The 27,837-nt window shown below is 38.5% G+C and overlaps 2 protein-coding genes across 5 annotated transcripts in view; one reads left to right on the top strand and one right to left on the bottom strand.

Moving 5' to 3' along the window:
- The window catches only part of SRPK2 (SRSF protein kinase 2), a 231,003-nt gene that overhangs the window by 78,277 nt on the left and 124,889 nt on the right, over positions 1-27,837 (bottom strand). The gene's annotated exons all lie outside the window — the stretch shown is intronic.
- Positions 4,313-6,664, top strand: LOC132372196 (V-type proton ATPase subunit e 1-like). The gene is made up of 2 exons (XM_059934371.1): positions 4,313-4,445; positions 6,336-6,664. The coding sequence occupies exons 1-2, from the start codon at positions 4,313-4,315 to the stop codon at positions 6,617-6,619; spliced, it is 417 nt and encodes a 138-aa protein (XP_059790354.1). The 3' UTR covers positions 6,620-6,664.

Raw genomic sequence — 27,837 nt, forward strand, 5'->3', positions numbered from 1 at the left:
TGGTACTGGGACAAATGGCTATCTGCATACAAAAAAATGTTGTAACCCTACCTCACACAAATACATAAATATTAACTCAAAATTAATAACTTGGGACTTCCCTTGGTGGTCCAGTGCTTAAGACTTCACCCTCCCAAGGCAGGGGCCCAGGTTCAATCCCTGGTCAGGGAACTAGATCCCGCGTGCATGTCGCAACTAAAAGATCCCACATGCCGCAACTAAAAGATCCCGTGTGACACAACTAAGACCCAGTGCAGCCAAATAAATAAATAAAAATATTTTTAAAAAATAACTTGCAGGAAAAAAATATGAGTAAATCTCGATTACCTTAGGCTTGGCAATGTTTCTTAGGTATGATACTAAAAGCATAAGCAATAGAAGAAAAAAGATAAGACTGGACTTGAACAAAATTGAGAACGTTTGTGTTTCAAAGGGCACCATCAAGAAAGTAAAGATAACCCAGAGAATGGAAGAATATATTTATAAATCATACAGCTTTAAAGAAACTTGTATCTAGAATATAAAAAGAAATTTGTAACACGACGATAGAGACAAATTTTTAAAATTAAAGAAAAGAAGTAGAACAGACATTTCTCCAAAGAAGATATACAAATGACCAATAAGCACATGAAAAGATGTGTAGCATCATTAGTCATTTGGAAAAGGGAAGTCAAAACCACAATGAGATACTACTTCACGTCCAATAGGATGGTTATATTAAAAAAACACCAGGCAACAACAAGTATTGTCAAGAATGAAGAAATTGGAACCATCATACGTTGTAGCAGGAGTATAATATAGCGCAGATGTTTTGGAATATCGTAGTTCCGAAAAACGTTGAATTTAGAGTTACCATAAAACCCAGCAATTCCACTCCTAGGTATATACCCAAGAGAAACGAAAACATCTGACCCCACAAAATCTTTTGTAAAAATGTTCAGAGCAGTGCTATTCAGAATAGATAAAACGCAACAACAATCCAAATGTGCATCAACTGATAGACGGATAAGTAAAATGTGGTATATCCTTACAATGTAATATTATTCAGCAATAAAAAGAAATGAAGTACTGATAATACATGCTACAGAAAGGATGACCCTTGAAAACATTACACTAAATGAAAAACACGAGTCAGAAAAGAACACATGTTGAATGATGCCATTTTATATCAAAATGTCCAGAATAGGGAAATTTGTAGAGTGTATTAATGGTTGCTTAGAGTTGGGAGCAGGGGAAGAGAGAAGAGAAATGGAGATTGACTGTTAATAGATACGGGGGATTCTTCAGGAGGCATGAAAATGTTCTAATGTGGTGATGGTTATACAACCATGTGAATATACTAAAAAAAACTGAACTGCATACTTTAAATGTCTAAGTTGTATGATATTTGAATTATACCTCAAAAAGCCGTTTTTTAAAAAGCAAAAAACTATATGACTACATAATACCTTTTAATATCCACCTTATACCTTAATAAAGTATATGCTTCCAAGAAAAATCAGAAATATCTACATTTAGATTTAAGCAATCTATATGCATGGTCTCTTTTACAAATGCCTAGTACATTCACAGTGAAGAACAACATGTAGTTCTGTAAAAAGTAGAGAGAGTCTATCTAATCATCTGAAGTTTATATAAGGTACTAGTAATTTAAGAACGTGTATGTATACATAAGAAAATGTACCAACTCAGTGACTGGAATAAAAAATTTAGAAAGCAAAATTCCAACTAGTCATTCATATTTTTCACGAAGAACTATATTTATTTTGCCCTACATAAAACATAACTAAATATTCTAATCATTACTCCAAATAGGGCTATCATAAAAATGCAGGTTAAAAAAAAACACAGAATATTTTTCTTTAAATATTATATTAGAATACTAAGATTATTTTATCATGCTTATCGACTTCATATTATATTTTTAATGTACATTTGCTCTATTAGTAAAGTGAGGAAAAACTGAACGACCCCAGCAAAATGCGTACATCATCTGCTCTAAATTGCCATGGCAACCAGATGGGAGTTCTTTGATTTCCTTCCAGCTGCTATTTCTTTTCTATTCCAGCAGAGAAAAACAAGTAAACTTCACATTTGGCAGAAAAAGAAGTACTTTCCTTTGTTATCAGCTTAAATGGCAACTGACACCATTTAAGAAATTAATTCAGTTAATCTTTAACCAAAACATAAAGAAAAGGAATCCCAAACCAATTTCTTCAGGTAGTATTCTAGGGACATTAACATAAAGTCAAATTTCTTTTTCTTTCCTCCTATGTCGACAGCCTAAATCTAAAACTCACTCTCTTCCTCCCACCCTCCTTCTCACTCTTCCTCTCTTGGTGGTAATTGTCAGCCTGAGAAACATGCAATCTGGCATTTCTACTTAAGGACAGAATCAATCAGTATATACTTTCTCTCAAAATAGCTCATCTAAAAAGGCTGGCTGCTGTAGCACTCGGTAAAGTCCCACAGCTAGGGAGGAAAAAGCCACAATGATTTCATGTATTCCTCTCCAATGAAAAGAGAATTTCTAAACTTTGTATAAATCAAACCTAAATGTGAAGTGTCTGCTATGGTAGGCAGAATTCTAAAATGAGCCCCAATGACCCTTGCCCTGTGTAATTCCCTGTTCCTCTGAGTGTGGGTAGACCTGTGAATATGATATCACTCTTGTAATTATGTTATGTTATATAGCAAAAGGGCAGGTACACTGGGTGGGCCTAACCTAACCACATGACCCTTTTTACAGGTGAGGGTTTTCTCTGGCTGGTCACAGAAAAAGTCAGGGGCGTGCTTGAGCTAGCCTGGAAAAAAGCAAACATTCATGTCAGGAACTGCCCATTAGGGCCACAGAGCAAGGAATTACGGGTGGCCTCTAGGAGTGAGAGTGGTCCCCAGCCAACAGCTACAAGGATAACAAGAACTTCAGTGCAAGGAAGAGTTCTGCCAATAACTAGCCATCTTAAAAGAGGACTCCAATCCCCAAACGAGAACTGCAGCCTTGGCCAGCAGCCTGGTTTCAGTCCAGTGAGAAACCAGCCACCTGTGCAGCCCTAACTTCTGACCTACAGAACTGTGAGCTAATAAACAGGTATTGTTTTCACCTGCTAAGTGTGTGGTAATTTGTGCAGTAATAGAAAATGAATAGAGCTGCCAAGTTCTCAATAAGTAATAGAGTAGTTCACTTTAAATTATCAGATTTTGGCCTCAACCAAATCTGGGGTTTTTTAAATAATTGAAATGATCAGAGGAATTAAGAAGCTGGGTAATAAGAATGTGACAGCCAATTCTCTTTGGGGCATAGGCAAGTTAAAAAAAAAAGAAAGGAAAACAAAACCTTATTCCCCAAATTCTAACAGAAACAATCATAATTCCAAGCCAGACACTTTACATGGTCTTATATTCTAAGACTGTGTTGTCTTCTAGAACACTGAACATAGTGAAAATGTAAGTAAATCACACCTGCTTCCCAACTAAACTACACCTCAGACAACAAACGAGTTGACTATTTGACCACCTAACAACATATATATGACGGAGCTATAGACTTCCCATCCACCTGTATTATTAATATTTCATAAAACAGTGTGGGGCCTGGCAGCACACGTTATTACTACTGAAGAAGAGAAAGGCAGACAGAAAAGTTTAATCCAGAGCCCAAAAGCGTGTAAAAATGGCATCCATTGATTCCACAAATACTCAGAATAGCATGTAACAGCGGTCCCCAGCCTTTCTGACACCAGGGACCAGTTTCGTGGAAGACAATTTTTCCATGGGATGGGGTCGGGATGATTCAAGTCCATTACGTTTATTGTGCACTTTCCTTCTATTATTATTACATTGTACTATATAATGAAATGATTATACAACTCACCATAATGCAGAATCAGTGGGAGCCCTGAGCTTGTTTTCCTGCAACTAGATGGTCCCACCTGGGGGTGACAGGAGACAGTGACACCTGAAGCGTGTGGCTTATGTCCAGTCTACTCCGTAAGATGCAGCTTGTCACTTGCCACTCACTGATAGGGTTTTGAGACGAGTCTGCCAGCAGTTGATTTATTATGGTCTCTGTGCAGTCAAACCTCTCTGCTAATGATAATCTGTATTTGCAGCCGCTCCCCAGTGCTAGCATCACCGCCTCAGCTCCACCTCAGATCATCAGGCATTAGATTCTCATAAGGAGCGCGCAACCTAGATCCCTCACATGCGCAGTTCACAGTAGGGTTCGTGCTCCTGTTAATGCCACCACTGAATTGACAGGAGGCGGAGCTCAGGCGGTAATGCGAGTGACGGGGAGCAGCTGTAAATACAGATGAGGCTTCACTCGCCCGCCGTTCACCTCCTGCTGTACGGCCGGGTTCCTAACAGGTCACCAACTGATATCAGTCCGTGGCCCGGGGGTTGGGGATCCCTGGCGTATAGCATGCACCATGACGTGTACCGGGGTACAAAGGAGCCCAGCACTGAGGGATGCATGGTCTAGCAAGAGGGCTCTAGAGAAATGCCTGTAAACACATGAATATGGGAACATAACTGCTCCAAGTGTTGTTATAGAGGAGGAGGTGGCAGAGGGCTGAGCCAGAAACATCTACATGCTGGGAGTGATCTTAGAGACAGAACACAATGAGGCACAGGGGGTGAAGGGGGGTGGCCAAGGCCCAGGAACAGGGTGATGAGAGGCACAAAGGCCTAAACTAGCCTAGTGTGGCTGGAGACAGGGAAGAGGTTCAGCAGCAGTCAGCTGACAGAGGAATGATCTACAGTTCTGAGGAATTCGGGCTCTATCCTTAAGGCAAGTAGGAGCCACTGAAATACAATTTTAGGACCAGAGAGTTGCTCTCTGCAAAAAACATGAAATTGGTATACAGAATGGGTAGAAAGGATAAAAGACAGAAGCAGGGAAACTAGTGAGGTGTCCAAGGAGGAAATGATGAAAACCTGAACTCAGAACTCAGTAATTCATTTGCTGGAGGTGGGTATCTGTCTCCTAGGTTTCTGATAGTAAGATAGTGTTAGCATTAATTTGGAGAGAGAACACAGCAGGAGGAAGAGGAATGGTTTGCAGTGAAAGCTTACTTCTGTTTCAGCTCATCAGAGTTTGAGGGGCATGTGGGATGTCCAGCATTGTAGAAATACAGTGGACTGCTTGGTATATAGAATCTATAGTTAAAAAATAAAGGTTTAGGCTGCAAATAGAAACAGAGGTCATGAGTAAACAGCTGGTAAACAATGCCTTTTCAAGCATGTGAGAGTGCCAAAGAGAACTGAGGGGTTAAAGAGACAAGAGCAAGGCCTAGTTAAGAGCTAACATACCAGGTTAGTCAAACCACCAACAGATTCTAGCCTTCCTGGTTCATGATCTGCAAGCAGTGACCCATAGCATAATCACCAAGATAAATTCATAAATTTCAAAGACAGATTTTGGAGAATATATAAGTTTTACCTCATATAAGCCTACCTTTTTACATTAGGACGAGATATACATATAAAAACTAGCAAACTAAGGACCCGTGTGTTTCTATCTAAAAGGCTCTGTTTGTAGGCAATCTGAAGCCAGCTGGGTACAGGGTAAGCTGCTGCTACAAAAAAAAAGGGCGAGGCGGGGGGGAGGAGAATTGTTTACTAAGACCTGTACGTTGATGAAACTTAACTAGAACAACTGCCTCATGCTACTCAGGAAATAATGCAAGATGTACCACTTTGAACATGGCTTCTGCACACCTCCACAAGATTTAAATCAAAAAGCAACTATAATTATATGACACAATAGCCACTAGCCAAATTAAACAGAATAAAATTTAAGATTCAGTTCTTCCGTCACTCTAGCCTCATTTTAAGGGCTCAAACAGCCGTGACCACATACAGCTGGTGACTATGGTACTGAACAGTGCAGATAATAGACCATTTCCATCATCACAGAAAGTTCTACTGGGCAGTGCTGCTCTAAGCAACACTTTCGCAACATGAACCTCCTCTAGCATAGCATTACTTTTAATAAGTAAATAAAATTAACTGAAAAGAGTTTGGAACATTTTTTTATACAGCCCACCATTGGAAATTTTAGCCGTAAAATTATAAACAGGAAGAGTATATTCATTTTTAATTTGACAGATGATTCCAATATTTGAATATCCTCTAGCTCAGCACACCTCCTTACTGGAATTCACCTGATACTCACAGTGACAATGTCTGCAAATAGCAATATATTGGGGCCTAAACGTCCATCAATGGGAGACTTGTTAATAACATGATGATAGATTATGGCACATGCATACAACATAACTCTTCTATAAAAAATGAGGCAAATGAAATTCAGAAAATTCCATCCACAATAGCATCAAAAAGAATAAAACACAGAGCTCCGGCGGCAACCGTGGCGTATACCAGCCTCGCGGTGCCTCTCATCGTGATGCGCGTGTTCTGGGGCTTCGTCGGCTTCCTGGTGCCCTGGTTCGTCTCTAAGGGTCCCAACCGGGAAGTAAGCATCACCATGTTGGTGACCTGTTCCGTTTGCTGCTATCTCTTTTGGCTGATTGCAATTCTGGCCCAACTCAACCCTCTCTTTGGACCACAGTTGAAAAATGAAACCATCTGGTACCTCAAGCATCACTGGCCTTGAGGAAGAAGACCTGCTCGCCAGTGCTCAGTCACTGAGGCCACAAAGAGAACGCCTCTAGATGCAAAATCACCTCCATACCCAGACCACCTTCCTTAACTCACCCGTTTTAGCCATCAACTGCCTTAAATGTTCCCACCACATTTGAATGCCTTATTCTACAGTGCAGTATTTTTTCTGGTCACCTTTCTTACACTTTGATGAATGATGTACCTATTTAACCTAAACTATGCTGCCTCCATAAAATGTTTATGTACTCTTCTGAGATAGGAACTGCTGTTCTTCTGAGAAATAATGTTACTCTCTCCTTGGAACCTGTGGATTTGAAGATGGCTCCTGCCTGCTCACAACATGGGAATCAGCATAATGTTTAAAAACTGTTACAAGGCAATAAGACTCCAGTGGGGCAGTCAGTAGGAGAACACGTTCAGAGGGAAAAATTTGTCTCACCAGGATTATACCAAAGTATATTTTCAGGATGAATTTCTTATTTCTGACATCTTTTAGAATAAATTATTTTTCTGCTTTCCATGGAAAAAGAAAGAATAAAATACAGTTAAACATTGAACAATTAGAGGGTTGGGGCACGGCTGAAAATCGAAGTACAACTTAATAGCTGGCCTTCTGTGTGTGTGGTTCCTCCATATACACAGAGTCAACTATCTGTGGACTGTGTAGTACTGTAGTACATACTATTAAAAAAAATCCACATATAAGTGGACCCAAGTAGTTCAAACCCGTGTTAAGGGTCAACTGTACATAGGAATAAATTTAACAAAAGAAGTTCAAAATATATACTATCAAAACTAAAAAAGATTACTGAAAGAAATTAAAGAAGATCTAAATAAACAGAAACACATCCCACGTGAATGGATTTAAGACTTAATTCTGTTAAGATGACAATATGCCCCAAACTGATCTACAGATTCAATTCAACGCCTATCAAAATACCAGTTGGCTTCTTTGCAGAAATTGATAAGCCATTCCTAAAATTCATATGGAAATGCAATGACCCAGAGAGCCAAACCAATACTGAGAAAGAACAATACTGGAAGACTCATGCTTCTTGATTTCAAAACTTACTACAAAGGTACAGTAATCAGAGTGTGGAATTGAGAGTCCAGAAATAAACACTCACATTACCATCAAATGATTTTTCAACAAAGGTGCCAAGACCATTCAATAAGGAAAGAATAGCGTTTTTAAACAAGAGGTGATGAGATAAATGAATACCCACATGCAAAAGAATAAAGTAGGACTCCTACCTAACTCACACTACACACAAAAATTAACTCACAGTAGATCAAAGACCCAGATGTTAAGAGCTAAAACTGTTTAAAACTCCTAGAAAAGATGTTCATCATTAGCCATCGGAAAAACAAAAATCAAAACCACGATGAACCACGAATTCACACCTACTAGGATGGCAATAATCAAAAAGACAGATACTGACAAGTGATGGCAAAAATATGCAAAAATTAGAACCCTCACAGACTGTTTATAAGAAATGAAAATGATGTACTCATTTTGAAAAACATTTGAAAAACTAGAAGCAGTTTCTTGAAAGATTAAACAGTTACCATATGACCCAGCAGTTCCACTCCTAGATATATACACAAGAGAAGCTAAAACATGCATCAAAAATAAAAACTTGCACATAAATGTTCTTAGCCTCATGATTCGTACTACCCCAAAGCAGAAACAATCTAATGTCCATTAATTGATGAATGGATAAATAAAACAAAACAGTAATATAATAGAATATTACTCAACAATAAAAAGTAATGGAAGTACTGATAGATGTTACAACATGGATGATCCTTGAAAACGTTATGGTAAATCAAAAAAGCTAGTCACTAAAGATCATATTATATGATTCCATTTATATGTAATTCCCAGAATAGAGAGAAAGTAGGTTAGTGGCCGCTTATGGCTGAGGGGGTGGGAAGAAATGGAGGTAACTACTCAAGTGTACAGAATTTCTTTTGGGGGTGATGAAAATGTTCTAAAATTAGATGGTTGGTGATGGTTGCAAAATTCTGTGAGTAGACTGAAACATCTTTGAATTGCACATTTTAAGTTTTATGGTACGTGAATTATCTTTCAATAAAGTTGTTTCACGAAAATAAAGAGGCTGTCCTCTATGTACTAATATGGAAAGATATGTCAACGATAAATACAAAGGTGCAGTGCATTTGTGTATGGCACATACCATTTGTTTTACAGATATAGTACAATGCATGCACCTCATGTTAACAGACTGTTTCTGGTGAGAGCAACAAGAAACTGACAATAATGGCTCTCCTCCAGGAAAAGGAGCTCAATGACTGATGGTCAGGGAGAGGAATTAACTTTTCAAAAATTCCTTATACTCCTTTCATACTTTTTCAGTTGGGCACCATGCGCACGGCTACTGAAATTAATTATAAATTTATAAAGACAAGAAAGAAAAATAAGGAAAGACAAAGTGGATGCTGGGAAAGTGGTTCCTATCTCTGACCCCACCACCACTCCCCCTCTCCCCCACCCTTGGCGTCTTGGGAGAATTTACTAAAGAACAACAAAATGAAATGTCTAGGGCTGGAAAGCGAGGATAAAAGTCCAGCTCCAAACAACATGCAGTTTTCTGGTAGAAAGCCTGTGGGTTAGGTGTGAATACCGGTTCCATCACTTAAAAATCCACGAGAATTCAAGTCAGTGACAACTTCCCTGAGCCTCTCAAGAAGGTCAGAGCTTCATGGTAACTTATAAGGGATGATACATGAATTCCTTGGTATGGTAACTGTGCACGTGGTAGGCAGTCAATAAAGGTTAATCCTCACGTCCTGTTCTCACCTTTCTGGTGTGTGGTTACCGTGAACTTGTTTCCTCAGGGCTCCAGCTGTGAATAATAAGGAGGTACACCCTGATATATTATGCACGATAGCGCTATTAGACCTCTGGCCCTTTCTGCTCATCTGTAACTGTGCTAATGCAAAGGTCAGCATCAATCTACCTCTTAACCTCTCTGCTTCTAAACTCATGTATTTTTATAATCATGATTGGTTATGAGATTTAAGAAAGTTTCAGAAGGATCTCTATTGTTAATTATCACATATTTCTACAAGACAATATGACAAAATGGGTTGTACTGCTGCTATAACCATCTTTGGGGAAAAAAAAAAGATGTCTAACATAGATTTTAAAAATTTAACGTGTAAGCAAACAAGTGTTCCCATCTTAAAAACTGTTTCCCCTAGATGGAAAACAAAATTTACAATTGCTGACAGAGAATTTTGGTCATCTGAAGAGTTACTAGTCCACTGCAATACGTTCTGCCTCTTTCAAACTTTATAATTTCAGCCATACACATTCTTCAATTTTAGATAAATGGCTTTATTTTTTAAGACTGTTGTTTCAGTTAGCACTAATGCCAACCTTACTATAGGAATTGTGTATATAGTTCTTCAAAAATGCTGAAGCACATTAATATTATTCTTGTAGGAATGGCCGTTTTCAGAGACTGGTGGATACCTAAAGAAGCTATCAGAAAAACATTTTCCAGAGAAACGAGAGATTCTGCAAGCACCAAATCCAATCCCAACGGGAGAGGCTCAAGAATAAGGTTAGGATTCCAGCTACAATTGCCATCCAAAGACAAGTTCTAGGAAGAGATAGAACTAGGATCAACCAGTGAGTCGAATTTCGGATCCCCAAACTTCTCTAGACTGAAGAGGTAGGGGAAATCTCTCCTATTCATCTGCAATCTCAAGCTTCTCCTTGTGCAGAGTTAGTATTTGAATTTATCATTATACCTTGCTAGTTCTGAAACCCCCAAGCCAAGAATTAATTTAGAGTGCTTCCGGGTCACTGCCATCCCTGGGCGCCTGGAAGAAGTAAAAACAAATCCTCTTGGGAGAAATGCATCCTCCATCAGGGCTAACTGGGATTCCAAGCAGTTAAGATTGGGTCGGGCAGATGGGATTTAATGATTTTTTTCAAATCACCAAATAAATAAGGAAACAATACCCAATGAGCAGGCCAAAAGAAATAATAAACAGCAAAAGTAACTACAGATACTAGTACTATGAAATACAGAATATAAAATAAATATAATACTGATAGAAATAAAGGAAGGAAACGAAAGCACAAGCGGGAAATTAAAGCATGAGACTTAAAATTCATTGACTGATTAGACAACAAACAAGAGGCTGGAAGATGTATCTGAAGAAATCATCTAGGATGTATTGGGTTGGCCAGAAAGTTTGCTTGGGTCCTTCTGTAAAACAGGAAAAACCTGAGTGAACTTTTGGGCGAACCCAGTATCACAGAAAGACAAAGAGATTGAAAATATGATGAAAGGTTGAGAAGTGGAGTAGAGAATGAGAAGATCTAACCAATCTACTCTTTGGGCTTCTTGAAGAAGGGAGAAGAAGGAAGAGCTAAGAATTGTCCAGAATTGATAAGGAACATACATCTCAAATTCAGAAAGCACAAAGTGTTCCAAACAAGGAGAAATCTCCAGAACAATAAAACTGAAGAACTCCAAAGCAAAGAGAAAAAAACAGGGGGGAAAAACAGCCAGATTTTCTATATAGAAATAAATGACAATTACACTGTCACTAGAGGTCACAAAAGAAACAAGTCAAACAACAGTGGTGTAAGATCATCAAAGTGCTAAGAGCCAATGACTGTCATTTTCAGTTATATAACTGGCTAAAGAAAACATGTAGGGACTTCCCTCGTGGTGCAGCGGTTAATAATCTGTCTGCCAATGCAGGGGACACGGGTTCGATCCCTGGTCTGGGAAGATCCCACAAGCCTCAGAGCAACTAAGCCCGTGCGCCACAACTACTGAAGCCCGCGCGCCTAGAGCCCGTGGTCCGCAACAAAGAGAAGCCACTGCAACGAGAAGCCCACCCACTGCAACTAGAGAAAGCCCCTGCGCAGCAACGAAGACCCAACACAGCCAAGGGAGGGAGGAAGGAAAACATGTATACATAAAACAAATAAAGATATTTTCAAATCAACAAAAACTGAGCTTATCATTTACAGACTTCTTCTAAAGAAACTTCTAAAGAATAGATTTCAGGAAGACATGAAACGATGAGGAAGGAAGGTCTAAATTACAAGAAAAAAGGGTGATTGATAAACTGGTAAACATGAGTTAAAACAAATAATGAATGTATATTTCCAGGGTGGCAATCAAAATACTACTCAAAATAACAATATTTAAAAAATCAAACTCTTAAATAATAGTACTATTCTGAGTACTTTGCTCATATAATTAACTCAGTGCTCAAACAACTCTGAAGTACTATTATTCACCCCATTTTCACAGATGAGGATAACGAGGCACAGGGGGTAAGTTCAAGGTCATGCAACTAGTGACTGGAGAGCCAGGAAGGAAGCTTGCCCTACTAGGCAGCAGCTGGAAGCAGTGAAATATTTCCAGACCCAACTTTCTAGTAGAACTAGATCTGCTGCTGTGCCAGTGGACTCGGTAGAAGGAAGGGTAGGTGGTAAATAACTGACACTGGTGAGAGGCTTGAACAGGAAACACTGAAGGACACTCACTGGGATGAGATGAATCCTCTGTAGTACTGATATCCACTTACAGCACTCAGACTTCTCCACTCACAGACTGACTCACTAAGACTGAGAGAAGGCCCAGGAATCTGCATGTTTGGTAAGCACCCCAGGAAACCGATGCAGGTGGTTTAAGGGCCACACTTGAAGAAACATTACCAGATGCATATGTAACCACTATAACCACTACATTCAAGTCCTTTAGTCTAAGTTCCTATTTGACTTTAATGAGCTTCTAAACAAGAAAAATCATACTCATGTGTAGTTTGGATACCAGATGTCAACTAAACCCTTAAACAAATAATGTGCAGTTTCAAGCTCACCAAAAGATGACACTAGAAAGGATAAACTGTGGTTAAACAATGGAATAACTACTCAGCAATACAAGACAATGAACAAATACAAGAACATGAATGAACTCACATGAAAGAACTGTGCTAAGTGAAAGAAGTCAAACTACAGAGTATGTGATTCCATTTTAAAAAGGCAAAACTTCAGTGACGGAAAGCAGATCAATGGTTGCCAGAGACTAAGGAGTGGGGGAAGGGTACTAACTGTAAAAGGGCTCAAGGGAACTTTTGGTGCTGATGAAATGCTACCTCACGATTGCGGGTGTGGTTATACCACGTATACGTACAACAGTCACAACTCCATGAACTGTACACCTAAAACTGGTGAATCTTTATTTAATGTAAATCATACCTTAATAAAGCTGACTCAAAAAAAAAAAAGATCATCAGAGCCACCAGTGAGTTCTCCCCTGTACACTGCTCTTAACACATGCTCTCATCACACTCCAGTTGGTTCAGATCAAATACTCTTCACCACCAAATATGAAATTCTGCAAACCCCCCAGTCATGTATATTAACACATGGGAAACTCACTGCCTAGTTTTAAACCACTCACTACCCTGCAAGGGCAGTACTGAACAGGTAAGAAAATAAAAGCTTTAGTGTTCAACATAAGAGCCTTACCTAAGGTGCAACAGAAATTCAAAACATAAGGTGCTGCTGAGACTAGCACCCATGAAACCAAATGCTACAAATTACTCCCCCTTGTATTCACACATGACACAGTACCATCTCAGTTCAAATTTATCTCACAACTGAGGACTGTCTTGAAAAACATCAGACTGGTGTCTCTGATGCGGCAGGAGCTATAAAGTACTCCACCAGTCTGATCATCCCACCGACTCAGATCAAAGAGAACTCAGGGACTGTAATATTCTCTCCTACCCTTGTGCTCATAAATTTTGTGATTCTACCCCATAGTTCCAAATTCTGCTTGACTACCCACGTACAGAGAAGATACCTCACATTTGTTCAAGAAATATTTATCAAACCATTTTATTGTTAAAAATGAGTAAAAGCTGTCTTCATGCATGGAACCAGGTGTCTAACAGATTAGAGCAGACAAGTATACAAATAACAATATAAAAAAAGGCAGACCATGGTTCAGAAAGATTATTACCTTAACAACCTCAACAGAGTCAAGGTTCCAAGGTCCTGGGAATACAATGAGAACAAAACAAAATACCCAGAAAGGCAGAAATGTTCTCTCTGGCTCGTTTAGTCCCCACGGAATCCATACAGAAAGGAGTGACAACTGAGGCTGACCTGTGAGGAAGGGCTTTTGAGGCAAGGGGAACCTCAGGAATAAGCACAGGCATGGCAACAGGAAAGTCCAGTTTTGCTGATATACAAGGTACCCACAGGAGAATATTGGCAGAAATACTAGAAAGAAAGACTGGAACCAGATTCTGACACCCTTGAATGAAGAATATGGAGTTTATTTCTGGTAAGATATAAAACGTCATGCAAAATTTAATCATATTTATTTTAAGATCTGTAACACAATAGTTTTTTTGTTTTGTTTTGTTTTTTCACAATAGTTCTTAAGACTATACACCATGATCATGCAGAAGCTTTTTCAAAAGACAAAAGCCTACAAGCAGGAGATTCTGACTCAGTAGGTCTGGAATGTGGCCTGGGCACATGTCACTAGGAGACTGACACACACCCATGGTTAAGAATCTCTGCTGTAAGGAGCCATTACCGTATCTCACAGACGTCTACCGGTAGTACACTCAAGTGTGCTTATGACTGAAATACAAGCAAGGAAAGCAAATACAAATAGGCACAGGCAAAGAAAGGCAGATTACAAATAAGAACTTCTGATGCTCCAAAAGATTTCAGGAATAGGACATTCCACTCTAATAAATGTATGTCTCTTAAAAAGTTATTACACTTATCAGTCTGTTTTAATCACCTACTTCATGCACGTAAAACCAAATTTTAGTTAATTCCATCAAAATATAAATAATTATACCATTAGGTATTCAGAGTTCAAACTCAGAAAACCATAGCTAAAGGACTTCTAATTTAAACATGACTAACACCATACATTTTTCTTCTCTCCTTCCCATAGTAAAAAACAAACAAAAAAACAAGAAAATCCAAAATAACAAAGACAGTGGAATAGTAAAAATCAAAGAACAAGAAATTCAACAATGTTTTTGGAAAACAAAGTCAATGCAGGAAGTAACAAATAGGAAGAACGTAAGCGCTACAACCAACAGTGACAGACACAGACCAGAAACCAGTCCACCCCAGAACCACAGAGCCTGGGCATGAAAACCAAGGACTGGGGAGATGTCAGGTTGTTGGCGGGATGCTACTGAATACACAGAGCGCAGCTGGACAGAGCCATGGCTCCCTCCCCACTCCCCCCTACTCCCAGTGTCGGCAGATGACAATCTTTCCTGAAGCGAAGACTAGATATTTTGGAGAAAGTCTTTGCTTCAGGAAAGACTGTAATCTGGCTACAATCTTTTGGAGAAGGTATGGTAAGGTACTGTGATGAGAAACCATTTTGATAATTAATAGAATCTCAGATTCCTAACTCCACTCTGCCCCCCTGAACAGGAGTAAAGAGAATTCCTTATTGGAGAAACGGAATAGCCACACCCAGGCCAGGCCCATATACAGTTACAACAGAATTCATTTTTAAAAAATCCTTCTCTTAAAAACTAATGAGCATTTAACATATCACACACTGGGTTCTCGCTACACCTTGATAAGGGTCAACCACCTCCTATAACCCAGGTTCGTTTCAGGCTTTCCAGTGCTGGCGGTTGATGACTCTTTACTAGGTATGACGCTGAGTAGCTGACAGAGGACAAGAGCTAAGCTTCAGTGCCTATGTGCTTATTAGCACGGGTGCTTACTCAGGCAGACATTAAATAATATAAGCTGAATAAAAAACCAAAATTGAAAAGGTATATGCCTGCTACTTTCTAAATCATTAAGCCTATAATCTAAAACTTTGATTTCACTATCTTACATTGATTCTGAACTTTAATGAAGTCACAAAAATTTTCTGTATTAAAGAATACATTTCCTAGTCCTTTCTTCCTCCCAAATATGCAGTAAATAATAAGGTGCCATTTGAAAGCATAAGAAATTCTGTTGCCTAGAGATGCTATTTCTACATGTTAGGAATTTATGAATAAAGAATCTTACTAAGGACTTCGTTACAAACTGGTGGCAAGAACAAGCAAAAATTCCCAACTGGTGTACACCTGACCTAGAGGCATACAAGTTAGACAGTCTATTCATCACTACTTATTCAGGAGAATTTCAGGAACTCAAATAATATATGACTTAAATCCTGAAAAACTGAAATAAGGTTTCATTTAAATGGTTGTTTTAAAATGAGCAGACAGGGACTTCCCTGGTGGCACAGTGGTTAAGAATCTGCCTGCCAATGTAAGGGACACGGGTTTGAGCCCTGGTTTGGGAAGATCCCACATGCTGCGGAGCAACTAAGCCCGTGCGCCACAACTACTGAGCCTGCGCTCTAGAGCCCGCAAGCCACAACTACTGAGCCTGAGTGCCACAACTACTGAAGCCTGTGCGCCTACAGCCCATGCTCTGCAACAAGAGAAGCTACCGCAATGAGAAGCCCACGCAGCGCAACGAAGAGTAGCCCCCGCTCGCAGCAACTAGAGAAAACCCGCGCACACCAACAAGGTCCCAACGCAGCCAAAAACAAACAAATAATAAAAATAAATTAATTAATTAAAAGATTTTTTTAAAAAACAGCAGACAAAAACTACATACAGCCCCACCCCCCCCAAAAAAAAGGTGGAGCTTAAATGTGGCAATAAAATTAATGTTTTATATACTGAATGCTTTAAAGTCAATTTGTTTCTCCTCATTCTTGGATCCGTTATAGTACAGTCTGACTTGTGATACCAAGCTAAAATAAAAACTCTTTCAATAGTTCCCTATTTTCTTGGAACACAGTCTCAGAAGTAACTTACCAGGTCAAAGGTTCTGTACAAGTGACACCCTCATCATCAGAGAACATCTTTATTGGTAGTTTAACTGCTTAAGATGAGCTCCTGCACACATTCCACTATAGACATCCCAACAAAGAAAAAACTGTTTCCTTACAATGGCTCATTAACTTTTCTAATAAGTAACAATCCATGTTATAAAAACAAAAAATGCACTATGATCAATAAAGACTGAAACTTAAAATCTGAAGTAAAATTTGATCAAACAGTAACTGAAAACAATATTCCTAACAATTCAATAAGCATTTTAAGCAGAAAATAGTTTTTAACAGCAAAGTTACTGTTAAGTTTTAAAATTTCTATTTTCTTACCTACTTCATTATCTATTCTGAATACTGCTAACTCTTTAAACACTATTATTCCACAGTATTCCTTATGTGTTTTCCATCATAAATTACATTTTTGAGAAAGAGCATTCTGGTGTAAATACAGCAACTGAATGGATAATAACATGAATTTTAAAACACACTTCCAATAGACTTGCACTTACATGCAACTGTAACCTTACTGACCATTTACTACATCATTCTCTGTTTGCTTCATCATGAACAAGAGTGATATGGCCGCTGACCTCACAGAGTATTTTGTTGGAACTACACTGAAATCAGAAAAGGGAAGTTTATAACTTTTTTGATGGAAAAAGCCATCTAAACTCTAGTTCCTGCTATGAGCCAGGCATTATCCAAATGCTTTCGTATTTATTCAAATAATCTTTAAAAAGACACAAAGGGCACAGAATAAAATTTCACTACTGATACCAATTACTCTTTGTGCAAAATGACCCAGGTGTAAGAGGGGCCAGACCCACCTCGACCCAGGGCCTCTCAGTCCAGAAAAAAGAATGTTGAGACCACATGATTTCACAACCTTAACTCTATCTGCCCAGAATGGGCCCAACGGCAATAATTCCACAAACGATCTCTTCAGCTTAAAAAAAAAAAAAAATCAACTGTAACAACTATTCTTTGCCTAATGTCAGCAAAAATGAAAAAGCCTCTTCTGAAGAGATTCCTAAAGTGCTGACCAGCCACAGGCTTTCTTTCCACATTTTAATAATCCAGGCAGAACGCAGAATTGAAGGCCACTCCTTCCCCATCTGTCCCTGCCATCCTGCCATACCTCCCTACCTGAGCTGATCTCCCATCTGGATCCAACCCTGTCTCTTCTGCCTTATAAAAGCCATGTTTCCCTACTCCATGTCAGCAGTTACACTCTTCCTTCAACAGTCAGGCTGAGAGCCTATGCTCCGCAACAAGAGAAGCCACCGCAATGAGAAGCCCCACACCACAACGAAGAGTAGCCCCCGCTCGCCGCAACTCAAGAAAGCCCGTGCACAGCAATGAAGACCCATCGCAGCCAAAAATTAATTAATTAATTAATTAAATAAATCTATTTAAAAAAAGAGAAAATTACCTTCTTAACCAAAACAAAGAAACAAAAAAACAAAACCAAAAAAACCCCTCAAAAAACTCTTAAGTGAACATAAAAACAGTAATTATATAATTTAAGTTCTAGTTCTTTCAAAAATCAAGCTGAAAATGATTAGCATAATCATCTTCCTATGGATAACTTTGACTTACCATTTAGTTCTCTCTGTATGTGCACCTATAACCTAATCCAGCTCTTCTGTTTCCCCTTCCAGGGACCACCACCACCATTTATACACCTCAGTAGTGAACAGAGAGCCTGGGAGTTATCCTCAACTTCAGCCCCTGCCTCTAAATATGATCAGCCACCAATGAATTGGCCTCCTTGATGTCTACAGACCCTACCCCCCTTCCCACCACCCTGTTGTGCTCAGACCACAAATGCCCCTCAACTGAATTATTACCACATGTTACCCTTAGCCTCCACCCACCCAATTTATGTCCCACACTGTAGTGAAAGTAACCCTTCAGAAACACAAATCTGATCTCATTTCTTTCTTAAATCCTTTTCCCCTTGAGATAAAGCAAAATATTCTTAACATGATAAATACAACTCTGATGATCTGGGGCCCGGCTTAAGGGTCCAGCCTCATCCAACCCCTTTGCTCTTTTTTTCTCTCCCTCTTGTTTATTATATTATATTCCATTATTTCAAACATACAAAACCGGTATACCCACTTGCAATATTAACAAACCTTGATATTTCATCATAACTGCTTCAGATCTTTTAAATGAAGGACTCAGTTATTATAGGCAGAGTTGAAGCCCCCGAATTCATTCCCCTCCTTCGACAGTTAACAGCTATCCTGAAATTAAGACTCATCATTCCTGTGCATGAGTCTATGCATGCATGTTTATACATGGTTTATACTTTAACCATACAGCTTGTACCAATAAACATGTACAGTCTGTGCATGGTTTATACTTTAACCACACAGCTTGTACCAATAAACAATATGTTGTATCATATTGTATGTCATTTTACAATTTTTTTTTCCACTCAGTTTGTTTTCTGAGATTTACCCATGTTGACAGAGGTAACTTCAGTTCTCATGTAACTGTCATATAGTATTACATCATCTGAATATTCACCAGTATATTGAGCCCTTTTCTCAATGAACGTCCGGGATGTATCACCTTATATTATCACAAACACGCTGACATTTTCACACACATCTCCTTGTACACGCATACAAGGGTTTCTCAAAGGCAGACTCTGTCAAGCTACACATGAAACCAATATACTTGGTTACAGACCATATTTTATTAAAAACGAAAGTAGAAAATGTGTGTTTCATGTATAAGAGTACTGCTTCTTTAAACATATTTCAGTTATACACAGACAGGTCATTGTACGCACTGGGTCACAAAAGAATAAAATAGGGAACCCCCTTGCTTGAAAGTGTGTATCTAGAAGTAAAACTCTAATGAGCAGGCTATGCACACCTTCAGCTTTGACGCAGTGATGATTCACAGAATTACCCACCTGGAGTTCTTCTTTAATGTGTGAGGTAGGGCTCCAGTACTGGCTTATTCCGTACGGATAACCAATTGTCCCAGCGATTATTTATTTTAGATCAGATTGTCAAGTTACACATGTTCAGTGAATTTACAGACTATTTCAGAAGAAATGGCTTCTGCACAATATTAAATCATTCCATCCTATGCTCACCTTATGTTCAAGAGGGCTTTTACGTCCTCAGTAATATTTTGTCATTTTCTCCATAAGGGCCATGCATAGCTTTGTAAAGAGTTACTTCTAGGAATTCAGAATCTCTGTCCTTTATTCAAAAAAGATCTTAACACATTGTAACTATCCAGTAAATACTGGGTTGGCCAAAAAGTTCGTTTGGGTTTTTCTGAACAAACATCATTTGGTTAATGTCGCCTCAAGTTTCAGTTTGCCACCGCCTTCCATTTTGGAACATTTAGAATTCCAAATCAAACTGCAAACTGTCTGAAAATTTACCTTGCCATTATACCTGATTTTATTTCATGAATTTTGTATGTTGAGCTACTATTTAAAGTGAACTTAAACATCCTCTGTGGCCAAAAAAGTTTCAAATGTTTACTTGCCATATCAAAGTTAATTTTTTTCATGAGCAAAAGCCCTAATCTTAAGACACACATGAGCTTAAATATAAAAAGGGTGTTAAAATATCAAATCAACAGATCCCCTTTCCTAGAATGTTGCCACCATCCAAAAACTGTCAGTAAAATTTGGCTTGCTTTTTTGCCTATAAAGGCCGTGGACAATGGATTTTATTTAAGACTAGCAACTGGCCTCTCCCCATTTGCACTGGGGAATCACTGCTGCTACTACCCCTGGAGCAGGCTACAGACAGCTGCCAACCAGCACTTAAGCTCATCTGCCCTGGTAACTTTCCATTTAAGACTCACAATTGAAGCCGTGAGTTGTTGCTATCTGTGTCACGTCCTGGATGAAGTGCGGCAGGGCTTCCAAATCATCCACCAACCCCTCTCACAGATTATGGCCACCTTACTCCCAAAGCCACTCAAAGTATGACCCCATAGCCTATACTTTCACTCAGAACATCTCAAATCTTCTAAATTTGGTGAAAAACTACCCAGCCATTTTTTACACTGTTAATTAGACACAAAAAAAGAAATTTAATTTTATGTATAAAGTTTAATAGGCTGCATCTAGAAAACAAGCACTCTTAAGACTGTGGAGGGGACTCCCCTGATGGTCCAGTGGCTAAGACTCCAAGCTCACAATGCAGGAGGCCTGGGTTCGATCCCTGGTCAGGGAACTAGATCCCACATGCCGCAACTTAGAGTTTGAATGCTACAACTAAAGATCCCGCATGCGGCAACAAAGATCCTGCATGCCACAACTAAGACCCAGCACAGCCAAACAAATACATAAATAAATATTTAAAAAAGAGAGAGAGAGAGAGAGAGAGAGAGATGTACAGTCCTTTTTTCTTGTTTTTCCTCCTCTGGGTTCCAAGTTCATACTGTGGCTTCAGAGATTAAAAAGTTTTTCAGAAACACCTGTTTATGAATTTGGAAGAATGCAGAATCACTCTCAGATACCTCAATACCCCTACCAAAGATCCTATGGCTCCCTCCCAGTGCTTAAAAATGCTCATCTCTTTCAACGATGCAACTATTCCTATTCTTGCAACTTCAAAAGCCAAATTAAGTGTGCCTCAAAATCCAGATTTCTTTTCACAACTCAGTACCCATCACATCACACATCACAGATGTTCTTCACCTTCCATTCAGACTCACTTTACTGCATCCTCAGGGGTCCTCAAGAAATTTACCTATTTGCCTACCACTAAATTCATAGACATCGACAAGAAAAAAACCAGGCTCACCTATTTCTCCACTTGCTATTCCAGGCAGGTAAGAGAAAGAATATGAACCTCTGTGGCCAAACCACCAGTATAAAAAAATAGCAAAAGTTATTTTGTTATAGGATAAAGTACAGTCTTGTTAAAGGATAGTCTCTTCAACAAATGGTCTTGAGAAAACTGGATATCCACATGCAAAAGAATGAAATTGAACCCTTATATTACACCATACACAAATATCAACTCAAAATGGTTTAAAGATTTAAATGTAAGGCATAAAACCATAAAACTCCTAGAAGAAAACATAGGGGGAAAGTTTCATAACACTGGTCCTGGCAATGACACTAGAAGCTCAGGCAATGAAAGCAAAAATAGGCAAGTGGGATTACATCAAACTAAAAAGCTTCCATATAGGAAAGGAAACAATCAATTAAAAAGAGTATTAAATGTAATAATAACAAGGGAGATTTAAATGAGTGCTAGCCACTGTCCTAAGCACTTTACCTATGTTCACTTATTCAATCCTCCTTACAACTCTATGATGGATATTATTATTATCCTCCATTTTACAGAACAGAAAACTGAGGCCTATTTGATTTATCCCTGGTAACTCGGGAAGTCAGAATTATATCAAGGAAAAGAATGAAAAAAAAAAAAAAAGAAGTCCAACAAGACCATTTAACAAGCCTTAAATTATAGCTAGTTCTCTGTACCCCACCCTCCTACTTTTGAATTCATTTTTATACCCTTACCTCATTTGCTGCCAAACAAACTAACACCATATGCCACAGACCACAGGAAATCCATTTACCAGTTAAAGGAAAATCTGTATCTAGAACAAATGTCATTTATTGAACCAGTAACTCTAAACAGAACTTTTTAAAGTACAGAATGTACTGTTAAGGAAGAACATTTTAGATTTTAATGTATTTATTTTGTCACATTTCTTCTGTCAATGAGGTAGATGTATTAAAGGCACTAAAAATATAGTAATTCAATTCCCTCTACCATGTTGTGTATTCAGTGGGAGAGATGATGTAAAAACTGAGTTACTATAGAATACTTTACTGTACTCAATTATACAGAAAATGTAATGTTCTATTAATACAAAGCAGTTCTGAGAGGCCAAAGAAATATTTTTTCCTTTCTCTTTCATTTAAAAACTATTATTAACAAAAAAGGAGAAAAAAGCACAGCAAACATCTCACAACCTACCTTGACCCTCAGCGAAATGAGGGAGGGGGAAATAGTGACAAGGGTAAATATCCATATCCACAAGCTATTTTTAATCTACTATTCTTAAAATAGGAAGATTTTAATAACAAAAATATGAATGGTTGCCAAAACCAATATCCTAAGTTGATATGGGAGAAATAACAAAAAGAAATGGATAAAGTTCACTATAAGTGTAAAATTGACTAGATGTTACTAGAAAAGTAGTGTCTGGATTTAGATCTTTTGAATAACATTTTTAAATTTTCCATCTGAAGCTGCAAAAGCACATCAACTTTCTGAAAATATCTCTCTTCAAAAATGTTTCAAACAAAAATTTTTGACAATTCAATATCTGGATACTAAAGGGAATTATAAAAGATGCAATAAAAGTTCTTTAGATGTATAATGGCCACAAAGTAAAAATGTAGAAATGATAACAACATCATTTTTATTCTTTTCCTTTGGAGTCAAACTAATACATGCTGTCATACAGCACTTTCTTATATACAACATTGTAGTTTACAAAGAAACACTTTAGTTTCTGCTATATTAACTTTAACTACTGCTCACAGAAATAACAGTCTCTTTGCTGCCATATCACTGTGGAAATGAAGCTGGAATGACGCTAGCCCACCAACAGTTGTTTAAAAAGCAGATACCCAAGAGAGCAAGAAAGCTGCCACAAGTTCAGCTCAACAAAGCAAGCATATATAAACACCTCAAAATTTTAAGAGACATTGTTGCTTTAAAGAGCCATTCTTTCTGTGCTAACATACAAAAATCCAGACATTTAAATATCTCATCATTATTATATCAAACATATAGCCTTAATCTCTGTGACAGAGATATTTCTCTCCCTCCCTCTCATTCAGGGATAAAATTCTAGAGAGTCAGGTTCCATGATCACAGAAAAGGAATATGTCCTGGTAAGATTACTGACGTTAAGTACCAAGGCCAAGAGCTGAGAAATATCAGGCAAGCACATACAGGGCAAAAACACTGAATATACTATCAAGTAAGAGTGGTAACAAAAAAGAAAAATCAAAGCAGAGTCAGTGGGCTTCCCTGGTGGCGCAGTGGTTGAGAATCTGCCTGCCGATGCAGGGGACACGGGTTCGAGCCCTGGTCTGGGAAGATCCCACATGCCACGGAGCAACTAGGCCCGTGAGCCAGAACTACTGAGCCTGCGCGTCTGGAGCCTGTGCTCCACAACAGGAGAGGCCGCGATAGTGAGAGGCCCGCGCACCGCGATGAAGAGTGGCCCCCGCTTGCCACAACTAGAGAAAGCCCTCGCACAGAAACGAAGACCCAACACAGCCAAAAATAAATAATAAATAAATAATAAATAAGTTAAAAAAAAATTTGTTTAAAAAGAATTAGGGGAGATCACTGTTAAAAGAGATGAAGCTCTCAACTATTTGACAAAATAAGACCCTCTTAGTAATTCCTGTAAAATTCAAACAGGAAGTGAAAAATATATTGGAGGGAGGGGAATGGGGATATTACAACAGAAGTAATATTTGAGTCATTCTTTGTTCATTCTATGAACTGGCCTACAGATGCAACAATGATATTATATTTTGTTAAGTATAAGGTAAAATTAATTTAATTTTAATAGTTTATAGTTATTCTTATACCAAGATAAGGCCCAGATAAACCTTTTTCACCATTTCTGTGAAATTTATGTCCCTAATTAAAATAGATTCACATTAAGAAGACTTTTCCTATTCCAGTTATAATCAGGTAAATGAGACTGTATTTTAGTAAATTCATTTATGTAAAAATAAAAAATAGACAAGAAAAGGACTGCAAACATATATACCAATAGTTGCCACTGGAAGGTGAGGTTGTGGGTGATTTTTTTTCTAAGGGATAGAATTAAACAAATATTGTCTGAAACGATGCAAATAATATTAGTTAATAAATAAAATTTTGAAACATATGCCAATATTACATCTATGGATTACTATTGCTTTTTGATCTATCCAGAGAGAGTGAGGTCTAAATTAGAAAAAAATCCCTCTTTCTCATTTAAGAAATATATCCTGGGCCATGGGCATATTCCCATTTGCCGCTTCATTCAATCCTTACTATAATTCAACAAACTAATTATTACCTTCAATATCTGGAGACTAAAATTAAATAAATTTCTCCAGGTTATAAAACTGAACAGCGGATAAGCCATCCTTCAAACCAAGACTGTCTACAAAGCCCATGCTCATTACACTTAGTTATGCACTACTCTATGGAGACAGCCTTAAAATAACTTACACATTAATAGAAGAAATAAAGAAGCTACAGAAAGCACCAAGCAATGAAGCCAGGTGCACTGATGCTACAGCATGTGCCAGATGCTACAGGAAGCAGGAGAAGGGTACTCTTAACCTCGGGGTGGGAAAGAAAAAAGGCACAGCAGATATGGGCAGTGGAGGGTATGAGAGCTTCAAAGAACACAAGAACCCCAAAATGAGGAGAAAGATGTGATAGACCATTCCAGGCAGAGAGAACGATGTAGTTTTTGGAAACTACAATTACTATTATTTGGCAATTGCTCCCTGAAAAATTTTTTTTAATTAATTAATTAATTAATTAATTTATTTATTTATTTATGTCTGTGTTGAGTCTTCGTTTCTGTGCGAGGGCTTTCTCCAGTTGCGGCAAGCAGGGGCCACTCTTCATCGCAGTGCGCAGGCCTCTCACTGCCGCAGCCTCTCGTTGCGGAGCACAGGCTCCAGACGCGCAGGCTCAGTAGTTGTGGCTCACGGGCCTAGTTGCTCCGTGGCATGTGGGATCTTCCCAGACCAGGGCTCGAACCCGTGTCCCCTGCACTGGCAGGCAGATTCTCAACCACTGTGCCACCAGGGAAGCCCCTCCCTGAAAATTTTAAGTGAACTTTTAGCTAGAGAGATGGAACAGTCAAATATTCACTTACAATATCTAATATTTAATTTAAATATATTTAATTTAACTATTTAATAGTTTTTAATTCACATGAATATTACTCAGAAAGATTGTTTTTCTCACTCTCATGAAGCAAGTTTATTCAAATGCTTCACATGCATCTTTGTCATGACTGTATTCCATTAATAAAGCCACTTCATAGGGCTTCCCTGGTGGTGCAGTGGTTAAGAACCCGCCTGCCAATGCAGGAGATACAGGTTCGAGCCCTGATCCGGGAAGATCCCACATGCCGCGGAGCAACTAAGCCCGTGCGCCACAACTACTGAGCCTGTGCTCTAGAGCCCGTGAGCCACAACTACTGAAGCCCGTGTGCCTAGAGCCCGTGCTTCGCAACAAGAGAAGCCACTGCAATGAGAAGCCCGCGCACCGCAACGAAGAGCAGCCCCCGCTCGCCGCAACTAGAGAAAAGCCCGCACACAGCAACAAAGACCCAATGCAGCCGTACATACATACATACATACATAAATAAATAAATTTGGGGGAAAAAAAAAAGCCACTTCATAAAGTCAGTTTTCCAAAAGATAGCATCTTCATTTTTAAGATTCTTGAGATAAATTGTTGTTTTTTTTACTTAAGTATATAAGATATGGCCACTGAACTGTTATCCCCAGTCAGATATAACTATTTCTTTCAGGTCAGTTAATTTTCCCATTTTATACACACACCATCTCTACATTACAGTCAATTATTGTTTTACTTTTTTATGTGATCTTTAAAAGGCCTTAGAAAGACAGTCAATATTGGCAACTGTGAGAAATAATTATAAAATTGGTGTTAAATGCCTTCGTCTTTTTTTTTTTTTTTTTTTTTACTAGTTCCACTACTGAATTCTAAAAATATCTGAAACGAAGCACTGATTAAAATACTTTTGATTCATAATGTCGTTACAAAGAATTCTAGTCAACATAGTCATTGAGATAGTCCCCCTCATGTAAGAGATGCTATGCAGTGCTCTTCTCTGGGAGATAACTTCTTGAGCAGAGCACTCACCTGATACTCTAGCAGTCACAGTACTTCTATATTAACTTCTACATGCACATTAGAGGAAGGGGAAAAATGAAATCTAAAATGTTTGACCTAGATCAGTGGTTCTCAAAGTGTGGCACATATTAGAAGCTCCTGAAGAGCTTGTTAAAGCACAGATTTCTGGGGTCTGTCTTGGAGTTTCTGATTCCATAGGAATGGAGTACAGTCTAAGAGGCTGCATTTCTTAAAAGTTCCCAGGTGGTGCCAATGCTGCTGTTCTGGACACCACGCTTTGACCCAGATTTTGCCAGACCTTGTTCATCATGTTAAGGGTTTGGATTTTATCCTTAGGCTATGGTTGTCACTGAGGAATTTCAAGCAGGGAAATGACAGCGTAAGATTTGTGGTTTTAAAAACATCACTCTTACACCAATATGGAGAATGGAGCTTTCACATATAACATATTTCATTGATTCTAATGCACATTACTTTTTACATTTATAATTTCCACAAGCAGGATGCATTTTTGCAATCAATGGTGTATCATAGTTTAATAGGCAGTGAATTTTCTTTCTTAGTAGCACATAAAATAATGGTGTATTATAATTTGTAAGTTCCTGATTCTCTGAAAAACAATGTTGTTTCTTCTCATACGGTGGTGCTATAAAAGAGAAAGCAGGTTTTATCCCCATTTTACAGATGAGGAAACAGATTTTAGGACAGCGTAAGAGACCCATTCCAGAACACACAGCTAGCGAACAACAGGTGCAAGATTAGAAAATCCAAAATTTTTGACATATTAAACCAAGCATCTTTCCCCTAATATGATACTGCTTATAATAATGACCTGTAGTTTGCCTGCCAGAGAGAGGGAAAGGAGGTGAGGGCAAACCAGTGCACCATAACATATCATCAGGAGCCAAGAAAGATTTTATGGGCACCAGGTGTGAAATACCAAATCAAAGCAACTAAGATGAATTGCTTCAAGACTTTTATTAAGAAACTATAAATAAATGAAAACAGCCAAATGAACCACCTCCAAAAATATACAGATAGAATCAAACAGCAGTTTGGGAACACAGTTTCTTTCACACAGTGGTACAAGATGCAGAACATGACATAACGTCTCTGCAGAGACAGACACTGGTTTGAGGATTCACTTTAAATTATAGCAGGTGATACCATGAAGTCAGGTTTCTGACAAAACGGGTCCTGCACCTGAAGAGCCGCCAGAACACTGTGTATCATCAGCTTTCTAAGAGACACCAGAAAGCTATTTCAGCAGCAAATAAAAATGACTCCTCAAAAAACCACAGACTGTATGCTTTTGATCAAATTTGGTTTGAAAAGGTGTGACTTTCTGAAATACTGTTCTGGAGGCTGCCAAATGATTTTTCAAT

This window comes from Balaenoptera ricei, chromosome 9, assembly GCF_028023285.1.
Source record: "Balaenoptera ricei isolate mBalRic1 chromosome 9, mBalRic1.hap2, whole genome shotgun sequence".
NCBI lineage: Eukaryota > Metazoa > Chordata > Mammalia > Artiodactyla > Balaenopteridae > Balaenoptera > Balaenoptera ricei.